The 14,859-nt window shown below is 40.2% G+C and overlaps 1 protein-coding gene across 2 annotated transcripts in view; it reads right to left on the reverse strand.

The window, feature by feature from the left end:
* vopp1 (VOPP1 WW domain binding protein) overlaps window positions 1–5,643 on the reverse strand; it is a 22,162-nt gene extending 16,519 nt beyond the window's left edge. Inside the window, exon 1 of one of the 2 annotated variants that reach the window (XM_005941260.3) lies at window positions 5,562–5,643. In XM_005941260.3, the coding sequence (XP_005941322.1) occupies window positions 5,562–5,567 (6 nt within the window). In that variant the 5' untranslated portion in view covers window positions 5,568–5,643. Of the gene's footprint in view, window positions 1–3,936; window positions 4,239–5,561 lie in introns of those variants that run through there. The other variant, XM_005941259.3, reaches the window with a different exon arrangement.
* Between the last annotated feature and the right edge of the window lie 9,216 nt (window positions 5,644–14,859).

Genomic DNA, 14,859 nt, shown 5'->3' on the forward strand with positions numbered 1-14,859 from the left:
TCTGTAACTTCTGTCGGTTTTGGAAACTGAATTTCCCAGAGGAACCCACCCGAGGGATTAATAAAGTTTTATCTTATCTTATCTTCTGATCAACACGTGGTCTCTTTCTAAAACAAACTTGGAAATTTGCCTATTAATTGAAAAACTAGATGGTGTAGAGATGCTCAAGGATGGGCAGAGATATGGAGACACGAGCAAAATTGTCAGTTTTTTGTTAAAGACGATGCTTATGTCGCCCCACCAAATAAAACTGAGGTATGAGTAAACACATGGCCAAAGAAGTTAAGCTATGAGCCATAATGGGAATATGGAGAATTTTTGCATCCATAAACTTTTGAGTTTGGCAAGAAATTACAGTATGTTAGTTTCTACAATTATTTGTATGACTTGCAATATTGTTGATGGTTTACAAGGGCAACATGAGGAAACTTTTACGGTCCAAATACTCTACATAGACTAATATAGTCTATTTGGAGCTCGAGGTTTTCCCAGAAATCCACAAAACAAACTCAACTCAAAGCAAGAAGTTTTCAATCCGTTAGGTAATACTGAGCTTAACTACAGGAGTATGAAAAGAAAAAAAGCGATGACCAGGCTTTTGCTTACTTATTATTACCCTGCTGCTGTAGTTCTTAAAAAGCTGATAGTCTCAGGGATGTTTTTGCTGCATCGACAGATTCCAGATGTGTGAAGAAGGTGCTGTATCTAACCAGCTGTTTACCTGATGGCACCACAGTTACAGTAATAATAATTTGAAGAACTGTGGACAGATTATTCTACTGCAAGCAAATCACAGCAATATCAATCAAAGGGTGGCAGATGAACACACAGAACTTCCACGTTCCACAGTCAGTAACTACCAACCTGATGAGAAAACCCAGACTCGAGACAACAAATAAAACAAATGTGTAATAATACTGGAAACCCATAATATATTAATTTTAATAGAGAAAACAACATTCAAAGTGAGCTTTCAGATTTAAGAATATGCCCCCAAACCCCACCCTGTTAGCATTTAACGAGACAACAGCACTTATCAATTAACCTCAAAGACAAACTGTAGCTTCTATTTTATTGCTCTATTGCCTCTGAGTATCATGCCAAACGTTTTAAGCCAGATGAACCATACAAAATACCAACCTCTTTATATTTACCCTGAGGCCACTATCAAAATGACTCCAATGTTTCAGTTGTCTGTCATGCATAGTACTGCATGTGATATTATTGAAAACCTCAGTCATAGGACTTTGAGAAGCTCTGTGTTTTTAATTAATTAACTCAGCGTTTGGTTTGCTGCCGTTTTAATGCCAACTTAACATTTGTGCTACACTGACACCACGATGTAGAGGCTGGAACACTCACTTCAGAGTAAGAGGGTTCTCGGGCTGGATCACTTGGTTAGCTGAGGCCTGCCTGTGTGTACACTGAGGCTTCTCTTCCTGTCTTGGTTTCTAAACTAAATTCATTAGTGATTCTAAACTGGCAATTAGTGTAATTCATTTACATAGAAAGAGCTTACTGTAAAGTCAGAAATTTGAGCTTTGCCAGACTTCAAGTACTTCCATGAAAGGGCATGCACTGAAATAATGAATCTTTCTCCACAAATATGCAAACCAGAAGATGGAGCATGTTTAGGACGAATGGGGTCTTTGCCCATGATGGAGTCAGCTCAGAGATGGAGGAAATGTCACATAGCCCATTGTGTTGTTGGATGGTGTCCTCACGTTTAGGTGTCAAGAATACAACAGGTCCAGTTCCCACAAAGTGTTTTAGAGTACTATGCAATGCCTCTCTAGAAATTTTAAGTGTAGCCATGATTTGACGATTGCTTCAATCACAATCACATTTCTGAAGACATGTTTTCCATTGTCAGCAAGTAATGTCCTCTTGGAAACTTAAGGCAATATATGACAACTAGACAGGAAAACTGAGCAGTTAATTTGCTTGAACAAGCCTCTGATGGGTCAACTAAACAAGACCGTTTGCCACTAATCAGCTTTAATCTGACTATTTGTTAATCTTGATACAGTCAGTAAAAGGCACATTAAAATCAGTTTGGTACTTGCACTGCTATAATTCACTTCACTCAGTTTGAGTCTGCCCTGGAACATATTCTGTACATCGTACCCTTCACTCTGGCCTTTCTATTAAAGTAAAAAAAAATTAAAATATCATAATAAAGAACCAGTTAGAACTGGTTTGACTGCCAAAGCACCACTATAATGTTAATCAACAGTCCCTGATAATGGTAAATATAATTTATTGCAGGCTTCATAGCTCATACAGAAAGTTTAAACCCCCTACAAGCACTGATCATGCAAAAAAGAGAAAAAAACCCTGAAGCAGAGCCTTGTTTAACTGTTGTCATCTGGTGTGCATATATCAGTAGCTACCATCCAACAGAGAGCACATGAGTGAGGCCCCACAGGCCACGATGAGAGAATGAATTAGTTTCCGCTTTAAGGACATTTTAATATCTCTTCAGGTGAATTTACACAGTGTCAAAGTGTGAGTCTCACACTGTGTGAGTCTCACACTGTGTGAGTCTGTGTTTTACTAGTGTTTTCAGGCCCAGCAAACAGTGAAACAGTGACTCCTCCTAAGCTGCTTTCATCTAACAGAAAGCCGATAAGATAACAGGATTCATTAGTTGCTGCTTCTGTTGCAAAACAGTGCTTCAAACCCACTAAACAGTACTTAATATAGCTTACTGCTGTCTAATATTTATTTTATAAATATTTCCCAATGCTGCCATTTCCGGTTCCCAATGTCAATCAAACACTGGCATCACTGGGAGCTAAAAACAGCCCAATTTCTTCTTCTTAATGATGCGTGCATCCATGAAAAAGACGTTTTATTGAATTAGAAATCAGCAGGAAGTTAGCTTGCTTGTTTCCATTTTCAGGGATTTCGTAAAAACCAAAATGTTACAGCTCTGCTATCACTTTGTACATAAGTGAAGAAAACTAAACAGCACCACTGTTTGTAGGATTATTATTCCCCCCTGAGGAAGCATGTCCCAGGGTCTAAAGCGTGCTTCCTGTGAGTCAACGCTGTTATAAGTGACACTAAATATCTAAGCTGTCAGGACCCGTCCTCAAAGCGGACACTGCAGTAGCAGCACAAGGTCTGAGGGCTTGACTCCCTCTAGGCAGCCTGCTTGATTTCAAAATGAATGTGTGCTCACTACATCTGCTGAATGAAATAAAATAGTAATGATGAGGGTTAATATTACATGAATAGACAGGAGTGTCAGCAGTGCACGGCTGATAGAAAGAGTGAGCTACATTTAGAGGCTGTAAAATTAAACTGGAGCTCGTTTTCACCTCTTTTTAAATGATTATATCCCCAACAAGTGCAGAAGGGTACATCAGAGGAAAAGACCAACACCACAAAAAAGAAATGTGAATATGACTGCGTGCACACTGATTCAGACTGCTGCCGTGTGTCCTACAGGCCCAGTAACCTACTGAGGAGTTATGGGGTCTGAGCACAAAGACAAAGGATGGCAGAATCACAGGTAGCTCACCCACTCAAACTGCACATGTGGGGGTAAAAGCCATATTACTGTTCCACACTCTTTTATTCTGCACGAACACAATCCCACCAGCTTTGCATTTCTCCACATTTCTGATTTTGTTGCCATATCCCAGCTTAACGTTGAGCTTTTACAGATATTCGAGCGTCTCTCGCTGTGACGTTCATGAAGTTGACAAAGAGTGCCGCACGTACAGCGGAGGTCCTTTCTCACTGAGCCGGGCATGCCGGGTTCTGTTAGGTCTGATCTGTCTGTATCGGAACTACATCACAGTCAGCCCCGGCACAACAAGGCACGAGCGAAAGCCTTATAAAGGTACAGCCAGCGGCGTCACCCAGAACCCGCGCCTGTCCGTCACAGCTCTATTAATACCACAGTAACACCGGAGGACACCTCACCTCTACAAATAGCCACAATGTCAGGGCTGCATCGAGCAGTGGATGTCTCATATCTCCGTCGGTAGGAGAGTGGGAGCAAAGCTCCGCTCGTGGACAGGAGGACGCGGGGGGGATGCTCCGTTATCACTATGTCGGTTTCATCCCGCTGGCGGACACAGACAGCAGATCCAGTCGGTTTGACAGGACGGATGAAGGCAAACCGGGCGACGGTCAAACAGACCAAAAAGGGAGATTAAATGGCATGATGGGAAGCTGCATTAGCCTGTGATGTTGGTTTATTCCACGCCCCTTTCCCAGCCCCCCACCCCCTACTCTGCCTTACAAACACACACGCACACACACACAGTTTCCTCATTTCATAGGACATTACACTTCCCCGGAGAATATTAGAACAATGGCTATGACTTCATATCCAACACATGTACAGTACAGTGCAAAAGCTTCGAGTCACCTTCATACTTTACTAGAGAAATAGATGCAGTACTCTAAAACATCTGCAAATATACATCAAAAGCCGGAACTGTCTTGAGCAAGCTTTCTGGTGATTTCTTTAAGCAGGAACAGTTCTCCAGGGTTCTTGAAGAACAGTTCTTTGGAGCTGTCTTGTTTTCTGTTCTCTGTCGAGATGATCCCACACTTCTTACACAATGATTAGGGCAGTGCATGAGTGATGGTGTTCAGTTGTGTGTCTTTCACTCCAGTGTGTTTAGGATCACCGTCATGATGAAAAACAAAGTCTGTCTTCCAGAAGTGATTACATGGAGGATCGACATCTTCTCCTGAGCTAACTAAAGGCGTCTCACAGGGTTCTATTCTGGGACCTATTTGATTTTCAGAAAAGGGTGGGTGCAACTCCGGGTTAGGGATGTTACTGCCCCAGGTGGAGAAGTTCAAGTGGCGTTTATTAGTATGGGTTGAATGGAACATGAGATTGACAGCTGGACTGGGATGGTGTCCACAGTCATGTAAATACTGCACTGATCTGTTGTAGTGAGGAGAAAGCTGAGCATAAAAGCAAAGCTGTAAATTTACTGGTCACACTTGCACAGTGGAACAGGGTTAAAAAGACTCAGATCAGGTCAGGTCCAGGTCCTATTCAGTTCATTTCCATCAGGATCTGATTTTGGATCCATTCACAGTGGCTTTTTTTGTCCCCCACAATCTGCATCTGTATTCAAAATTGCTAACTCTTTCAAAATGATACTGAAGTACCTCACTAATAGTTGACCAACATATAGATCGCTTATTTCTTATTACATGTTTCCCTTAACTGATTAAACTTCAACATTCAAAAAAGACAGTTACCCTGCATTTCTGATTTAAATATGAAACAGGTACTCTAACGTAACTCAGTAAAGATCTGCTCTGGCTGTAAGAGAGCCATCATCAATCAGTGAAGGCTTGTTTTCAGTCCCACAGAAAAACTTGTCTGTAAACAATGTAACAGACGGTATTCTGAGACATCACTGCGGTTCATTGTGAAGTCAAGATTTTTTCTTACTTGAAGGCAAACTTCAGTGGTAACAGAATTCCTGACAAGGTCAGAGCACAGCCATAGTCTGTATATAAAGAAAAAGCATGCTTCTCATTTTAAAAAATGAAGCCTATGTAAAAGTGTCTTTTACCTGCATCAGCTCCAGTGGCCAACAGGAACTTCTGTGGTTGTAGAGAAAACCCAAAGAAAATGATTCCACTGCTCCCTTAATCTCGACGAACTTTGGTAAGTAAAGTATGGCCCAATTACACAACAGACAGTAAAATGATGTATGATTGAAGGTGCTTTGTGATCGACAAGTCACTAATGCATGCTAATGTTAAGTTCTTAAAATTGGACTTAATGCACAAAGTAGAGTGGGAGAAATATGCTTTTGTTCCCACCAGACGCAGTGAAGATGTAGTCTGTAGACAAAAGGGTGTAATAATGTAACTGTGTGGCACTTATCTGAAGAAAGTTATTGGATTTTTACATGCATGTTAATTTTGGCTCGAGTTTACTTCTGCATCAGTGTGATGGCCAAACCCGTGGCCACACTCTAAAGTCGGTAACTTTTGTATTTTCATTCTTCATTTGAACATAGTAATACATTTTAGTTTCCAATAACTTTATTGATTGGTTTGGATACATTTGTTCCATTTGTAAGCGCGCACATTTAGTTTACTTATGTATTCATACTACTTCATTTCTTTGCTTTCTGACTAACCTTTGTCTTTTTATTTCTTACCTGCCATCATCCCTGGGAGTTGCTGGACAAAAGATGGTAGCCAGGGTTTGAAACCATTAAATGAAAAGGAAGATAATTGGACCACACCACCACTTCCTACTGAAGGGGGGAATGTGTGTTTTCTTTACTTTAAAAACAAAGTATTTGTATTTAATTAAATATTTGAGTTTAGGGTTTAATGGGATTTTGATTTTCTTCTTTAGGGTTTAGTTTATTAACAAACTAGATTGTACTGCATCGTTTGTGATTTATGATTGTGTTTTGTTTGTTACCCCTCATGTGTCACAATGGTCTGATCAGCCATTATATATACCCTTGTATGTCATTTCATGTTTAGGTCAATTATGTTTGTTTGGGCAGTCATTTGGTTTGTTAAGGTTGCAGTCGTTGCCTGAGTTCAGTTTTGTTTCTTTGACCTCTTTTATGAGCTCAACATTTATTAGTCTTGTAAATATAATTTTTGGGGGTTAAATAAATGGAAACTATATTTTTCTAATAATTCCTGGGACGACTCCTGTTTTTCAACTCGGTCCATCACAATCAGTCTCATAGTTGCTGCTGAGATCCGTCATATTCTGACTAATCTGCACGTTTTAGTCAGGCAGTGGTGATTTATCACTGTCAGAACCTTTTATTACTTTGCCTCCCATTCCTCTCCTCTCTGTCTGTAGCTACTTGCAGTTTGTTCATACTTAAAGCTTCGAGTACCAAATAAAGTACCTCTACACTTACAAAGCAACGATGTCATTTCACATTTCACATAGAGATATAATACATTTAATATTAAATAACAAGCATAGTTTATTCTGCTTCTTTTTACCAAAACAATGGTGCCGTCAGAAGAGATGCAAAGGTTCCAAGCATTTCATTGGTGTAAGTTATACGTCACAGTACTATTACAGGTCATAGTGAAAATTGGAAAAAAAAAAAAAAACACATCACAGACCAAAAAATCCAACATCCTAACAGAGGTCAAATAGAAATAATATCATTGGATATGAAATTTGACAATTGTAGTTTATAATTTATACAGGTCCAGTTTTTATGAGCATGTAAATTTCCCATGTAAAAATGTGTTTTAATCTGTAACTGTTGGACTGTTTTTCGTTCAGCTGTGGCTGAATAGTTTAGGGAGTAGTGCCGGGTGGCATTACTTGGATTTTTTTTTCAGAGTATTTGATAGTTTTTTGCTCGAAATCTCAATATGAGGTCCAAAGAGATGTTAAAGCAAGTGAAGGAACCCATCAGTAGGCTGAAAAAACAAAATAAACCTATCAGAAATTGGCACATTCAGCAAAGGAAGGAATACAGCTCAGCAATTTTAAAAGGCTTGAAAGACCACAGAAGAAAATTAAGCTTGATGATTGCAGAAAAATTCCAAGGTGGTATGCATGTCATGGTTTTTATGCAACACCTGACTACATTTAAGTGTTGTCCAAGTAGGGGAAAATAATCTAGCATTGAGTCCTAAAGGGTAATAGTTATCACGAGGATAAAACTGTAGTTTAAAAATCTCAAGTACACAAATTTATTAAGTCATGTCAACAAACATGCTAATATTTCAGACTTGTGGCATTCGTCAGTGCAAACTGGAGGTCATATCATGTATATCAACCCAGTATCACTGCAAAGCGTGTAATAGACACAGCGGTCCATCATGTCCATTTCACGCTTTGTCTCTCCAGAACATAAAATAGATGCACATGCACAAGTTGCAGTAAGTTGCATTAATCTGCAGTGCCAGCAGAGGGAGATATTTTATTTCAAGTCAACATGAAAATAATCACAGGACGTGTTTACACAGACATTATTAACACATTTACATGTAAATACATATTAGCCATCTAACTTAATTGCTTCTAGGTGTGAATGCAGCATCACGCCAGGGTGCATCTCAAAATGGTGCTTATGAGATTGGTACAACCGGAAGGGGCGGACCACATCTGCAAAATGTGTCAATGCATGCTCAATCATCCAGGAAATGAAATTCTGTTCATCTGGACGTAGCGTTTTCAGTGGGAGAAACGTCTCGTCACTCATCCAAGAGACGTCTTCAATCTCCAGCTGACTGCAGCTTTCCCCAACATTATAAACAGTACGTTTGCATAATGACCGAAATTAGCACCATTGGTGAACAAAGGGCTCCGAGGTCAGTTTCTTGATCAACAATATGCAAATTATCATGGCCATTGGTCAACAACCACTGATCAAAGACAATTGATTAATAATAATTGATCATGAGTACCATTCACAGAGATTTGGGGAATGGCTGCACTGTAAGATGATGAAAAATGTGTCCTTAGTAGGGATGGGTACCGGTATCCGGTGCCATGATGGCACTGGTTCTGACATAAACGGTAGTAACCAGACCGAAAAGCAGCGCACATTTCAGTGCTTTATTTCGGTGCTTTTTTTTTTTTTTGAGCTGTGACACACTTTAGATTCTAGCCAATCATTTTACGTTTCCGAGGATAGTAGGCGGGTCCAGGTACGTACGTTCTTTTAGAGCAGAGCTACAGATTAAAAATGTCCAAGGCGAAGCGGTCAAAGTCTGGCTGTACTTCACAGCAAAAGATGCAAACTCAGCAGCAAAAAGTGCTTTTAACTTGTTAACAAGTGATACTGTCAAAGGAGGTAACACCTCAAAATCCGATGAAACACCTGGCGATGCATAGCGTTTTTTTTAAAAGCCGAGAAATGCGCGTATTTGATAGCTTGCTGCGAGACCTCACACCGTGCACATCTACTGCGGGTGTGGTGCCTGTTATCGGACCCGGAGTTAGCAACATCCCCCCAAAACCCGAAGAATAGAGTCCTGGCCCCTAGCCCTGCCAGTGTAGCAGAAATGATGAGGATGATGATGCAGCAGCAGCCGTTCTTCTCTGCGTGAGTAGCTTAATGTTGTTCGTGTGTAATTTACGTTGAGTAGGCTAACCACGTGATTACATTAATGCATGTAAGGTGAACTAGCAAACATCATCACAGCTACATGCAGCTGTCTTCTTGTTTGATGGCAGATACTCCCTTCACCCTGGCCAAAAAGGCTAAAATGACCAAAGAAAAAGTGGAAAACAGTTAAACATGAGAGGTTTTGGACAAAGTTTGTGTTTTTTCCATTGTTTAAGCACTGCTTCCAGACAAGAGTGATACCATATATGCCCCATAGCTGCAGAAAAGGCTAACATTGTTGTCTTTTTACAAAAAAACCCATCTGAACATGAGAGGTTTTTGGACCAATTTTGTGTTCTCCATTCTTTAAGCACCGGTTTGGCACCGGTATCGGATAAACCTAAACGATACCCATCCCTAGTCCTTAGGCCCCTTCCACAAGTCACAGATGGTTTCCCTTTTCGTGTAAATGGCCTCCTTGACTCCCAAACCATCAATATTATTTTGCTTTGTTTCTTCCAGTGTGGAGGTCTTAACCACAATCAGTTGTTACCAGTGTTGGGAAGGTTACTTTTAAAATGTATTCCACTACAGATTACAGATTACATGCCCCAAAATGTATTTTGTAACGTATTCCGTTACGTTACTAAATGACAGTAACGTATTCTGAATATTTTGGATTACTTAATATATTATCGTGCTTTTTACAACTACATGAATGTACTATTGTTGTGTGATTTATTACGATTACTGAAGGTCTGCGGCTCCGAACTGTAGTAAAGGGACCTCTGGCTAATACCGAAAAATAGCTTTACTTTGTTGTCTGGGTCAAGTTTTAGACAGAGAGAGGCGTTGAAAGGCTGCTCCAACAGAACTTAATTTTTCGGAGGAAAACAAAAACACAGTGTACAGTCGAGTCTTAATAGCTTACTTACAACTGGGCTCGTCAGGCACTCTTCTTGGCTGCCGTGGTTATTATTATATTTACATGCTTCCAGCTCCCGTTTCTGCTCGATGATAACTCTACTTTTTCACTCTCCTTTTTCTCCCTCCTCGCTCACAGAGGATATTCTTTCTTGTGGCTGTAGCCTTCCAACATTGTCATCTTTTGAGATATACACACTAGGGCTGGGTATCGTCACTGATTTCTAGAATCGATTCGATTCCGATTCACAAGGTCCCGAAACGATTCGATCCACGATTCGATTCGATTTGTATCTGGGAAATTTTGCCTCTGACAGTCAGAAATATTCTAATTCAGATCAGTACATTTACATATTCTTGTATCTATAAAAAGGAAGCTGACACTCGCAAGACTTTATCAAAGGTGTGAGCATCACAGCAGATGCCTTTGTGTCAAAGTAGCTGAGGATAAAACACAGAAAAACATGAAGGTGATTTTCCTGGGATTTTATAAAAATATTCTGCAGTAGATCAAAAACGAAAGAAAACCATTAATCAACATATGAACATTGCCTCTGACGTTACAGCGGTTTTATTAGAGACAGGGCTGAGCGTTTTGCATAATTTTAAAAAGTTTCAATTTGTTCAGAAGCCCACTGAACAGCAGAAATTAGGTTTTCTTTTCGGAAGTAAGTAAAAGGTAAAAACAGCGGCCGACAGCCTGTAAACAACGGTAGACTTGTGCGTAACAAGCAAGCGAATAATGCAGAAAACAGATTTTTAGACGGGAAACTGTTCTTGAAGTACAGAGAGAGAGAGAGAGAGCTGTGCATGAAGTGTGATTTTATCGTGTTGAAAGCAAAACAGCAAAAGTCAGAGTGAATCCATGACGATGTTTATGTGAGACATAGTTTGGATCTTCTTTTGCTGCTGTTCGGTCAATATTGTTTGGAGAGAGATAAAACTAACAGCTTTAGAATCAGCGCAAAAAGGGCGTGAACACAAAGCTCAGACCGCCGAAACATCAGAATCAGCAGCTGTCGGCTTTCAGCCCCGACCGTGTCCGTGCCGTCGGGTGAGAAAGGCGACATCTCACTGATTCTGATGCGTCGGCGGGTCGGCGCTTTGTGTTTACCTCTTTGTGCAGAATCCGTGTTCCTGCTCTCATTCACTGTTTTAGCCGTTTGGTGGTTGTTGAAATTTTGTGAGGTTTCACCTGAGATTCTGGCATTTCGGGCAAAATAAATTTATATTAAAAAATCGATTCAGGATTTTAATGAATTGATATCACGTTATCCAAGCTAGGATCGATTTTAATCGATAAATCGATTATCAAAACCCACCCCTAATACACACCATGTTTCACCAGGAGCTACTCTAGCCACAGGATAAACCTCTTTCACTGTTCCCGTGGTGCAACAAGAGGAGCATAAAAGAAACCTAGGGTTGTTCTTATTTTTTTCAGTCACTGATTAATGGTTAGATATACCAGATTTATGGAGGGCTTTTTATTATAGAGCAACAAACTATTCCAGTAAAAAACATTAAATGCAGATCTACTAGATTTGTGAGACGCCATGTCCTCTCCAGCTTGTGACTTATCTGCTTTAAGCTGCACGTTTTAGAGATATACCAGGGAGTCAAATAATTCAGGTAGCTGGTAAATGTTGAGGCTGTCATTTTCAGTGTCTATGGATGTTAAAATCACAAACAATAATTCTTTTTCCTGATCTCAGCACAAAATCACATAAAAGTCTGAGAAATCCGATAGAAACTCTGAACTAGTTCCAGGTGGAAGATAGATAACAACAAATAAAACAGGTTTTTGAGTTATCGGGATACTTTGCAAGATGTGTTTCCATGTTTCCAAGGCACAGAGTCTTTAGGGGCCTGGAAGCAGAAAAAGCCCTCCTTGTGCAGTACTGGTGTAGCGAAGGATAATACTGACCTCTATCCTGCTCGTCTTGGCCTTCAGAAGGTTGATGGCTTCTTGATCCTCTCTGGTTCTGGTTACTTGTTCTCACAGTACATAAGGAAGGTAAAAAATCAGGCTGCCATAATTTTTCCACAATTTGTTTCAGTTCTAGCTCTGCCAGGCACTGTTATGGACAAGCCGAGTTGGTCCATCCAATGTGAATCTTCATGGCAGCCGGACATGCTGGTGGCTCAAGAATTACTGGTGCAATAGGTTTTATAACATGGCTTTGATCAGCACCAACAAAGGATGGAAATGTTCCAAGGACTGTAAGGGAAGATCTTTGAGGTGCTTATATTTTGTCAGAATGGCAGCATGATAGGAATGGTCATTCAGGGCAAGGAATTTAGCTGTGAAAGCTGCAGTGTCTGGAAGGTCTTATGAGACTTGGCTGCAGGAGATATCTGGAACGATAGAGACGGGCTGCTAATAGTTTGGACATCTTGGTGGCTCATGCTTAAGGCCAAGCTGTTTTCTGCACCTTAGATACCAAGTGTCAGTGTAGCATTGGAGAGGAGCATGGTAAGCTCATCACGCTGATAGATGTGTACTTTAGTACACAGCTGATTTTAAACAGAAACTTGGAACACAACCTGCTGCCGACAGGTTTAGTCTTCATTCTCTCAACTGCAGAATCTTCTTCTGCCTAAAAGAAAAAAAAATCAAGGAATAAAGTTGTGTCTAAGAATCTATATTTATTTCTTCCAGGACTTCCAGGAACTGAAGACCTCTACAGGGAGTCTTCCAGTTGGAGAATTGACTGGACAGTAGGTGGTGATTTCATACCTGTCCATCTGTAATCTGTGAATTGAATGTGTTCTGGAGCAGGTTAGATTCCTGATTAAGAAGTGAAACACTTTTGTAATGCAGAAAACCCAAGGCTAACCTCAAAGTTACCTGGATAAGATGAAACCCTGCCTTGTTAGCCTCTGATATGGGTTGAATGGGTTGCAGTGCTAATAGGAAAAACAGTTCTGGGGCCAAAACAATCAGAGACAGACAGAGATATCTCCTCACGGATTTCCTGTCTTTCATTTCCGGCGTTTCCATTACATGACTGAACCGTGATGCAGTAATTACTGGGACTCAGAGGATGTAAACACTCCAGTGTTATAGTTAACCCCATAAAGGATCCCACAGGAGCACAAATGCAAAACAGAAAGAGGAGGAAATAGAGGAGGATAGAGAGAGCGAGAGAGAATGAATTATGAGATTCAGCTCAGACAGCAGAGATCTGCAGAGAAAGAATTAATGGTAATGTATAAGTCTAATGAGGGAGAGAAAGGAAAGAAAAGCATAAAATGAAACACAGACAGCGCTGCATTGATGTGATACTAAAGTAAACATATATCTCCATAATCTCCATTTGGCTGACAGTGATTTATGAGTCTGGCGTGACAGGCAGTTGCAGCAGTCGAGGGTTTACGGATGATTGCACTCTTGAAGATGATTTTGTCACTTGAGATTATTTGGGCTCTTTGTCACAACCTTCACGTCGTTATTTGATTTATGTGCTTCGGTCTTGGGGAATGTAACTTTTTGCTGTCAGGAGAAATATAAATAACTGCTGATAACAGCCCGACTGTCTTTTTACTACCTTTATTTAGATGCTCGATACTTTACGTGCCTTATCAGAGAGACTTATGTTTGATAAAAGTGTCCCTTGTAAGCAAAAGAAAAAGAACTTTTTTTAAATTGTACTTATTTGCAGCCCCTCTCTTCAAAGGTGAGGATTGATGTCACACAAATCTTTGTTTTTCTTGCAGGTCCAGTGCAAATTACTCAAGTAGTGAATTTTTAACTACCTTTTTTTTCTTTTTCTTTAACTTATTATGTTTTATATCCTATGTCCAAGACAATCAAATGATTGGACAGACAGGTTCCATGGTTTATCACATGTTAAGAGCCTTTAAAGCTTTGGGCAGATGTCTGAATGATTTCTGTGTACTAATGCATTTAGCACAGCATTTTTATACATAGCAACAGAACAGAAATATAACAATAAGAAAGAACACCAATATCCAGTAACATTGAAGACATTTAGCAATTGAGGGTTTTTTTTGCCATGCAAGATTTCCAGTACAAGACATTATCTTGGCACATCTACTGCTCCAAGCAGCATTATGTTCTCTTTTTATTTGATAACTGTAGTTATTAGCTGCTTTTCAATTTAGAATGACATCTAAAGGACACATTTATAGTGTCCAGAGATTCGAGCCTTTTCATCTGGCCCTTACTGCACTTTTACAAGGTCTGTGACACTTTTGAGGAAGATTTACAAACCATTTAGAACCACAGATGATCTGCCACAGAAACATGCATTTGTGTGTTCACCATCAGTTTTCCTGCAATGCTGACCTGATGCTGCAGGCATGGAGACTGTGAGCAGGCGTTGGAAGAGATTCAGGAATCTGGTGCCTTTTGCAGCATTTCTTGTGGAAATATCTTATAAATAATATTACCTGCTCTGAGCTACAGACTTGAGTGAAGTTCTAATACATTATTAGTCTCTTACTCAGCACTAAGTAGCAAATACTGAACTTTTCCTTTGTTTATGCACAACAACAGCATAGTTGCCATTATTGTTAACCCAGGCCAAGATGGAGAACTCTGTGTTGCCCTGATGCATCTGCTGGTGCATGTTTGTCTGGGAGTGTTAAACAAGGTGCTTAGGTGGGGGAAAAGCACATTTGTGTGCAACTGGGTGGATGAGGATTATAGCAAAAAGTGCTTTGAGTGCTCAGAGTAGAAAAGTGTTATTTAAGTACTGGTCCATTCACTATTTACTAACGAACAGCAGCGTTGTAAGGAGACAGAAGCTGACTAGAGCTCAGCATCATCCTGCTAACACTGGGACCAGCTGAGAACACACTGTGTGTGTGTGTGTGTGTGTGTGTGTGTGTGTGTGTGTGTGTGTGTGTGTGTGTGTGTGTG

This window comes from Haplochromis burtoni, unplaced genomic scaffold, assembly GCF_018398535.1.
Source record: "Haplochromis burtoni strain Fernald_Lab_line unplaced genomic scaffold, NCSU_Asbu1 Contig_309, whole genome shotgun sequence".
Classification (NCBI taxonomy): domain Eukaryota; kingdom Metazoa; phylum Chordata; class Actinopteri; order Cichliformes; family Cichlidae; genus Haplochromis; species Haplochromis burtoni.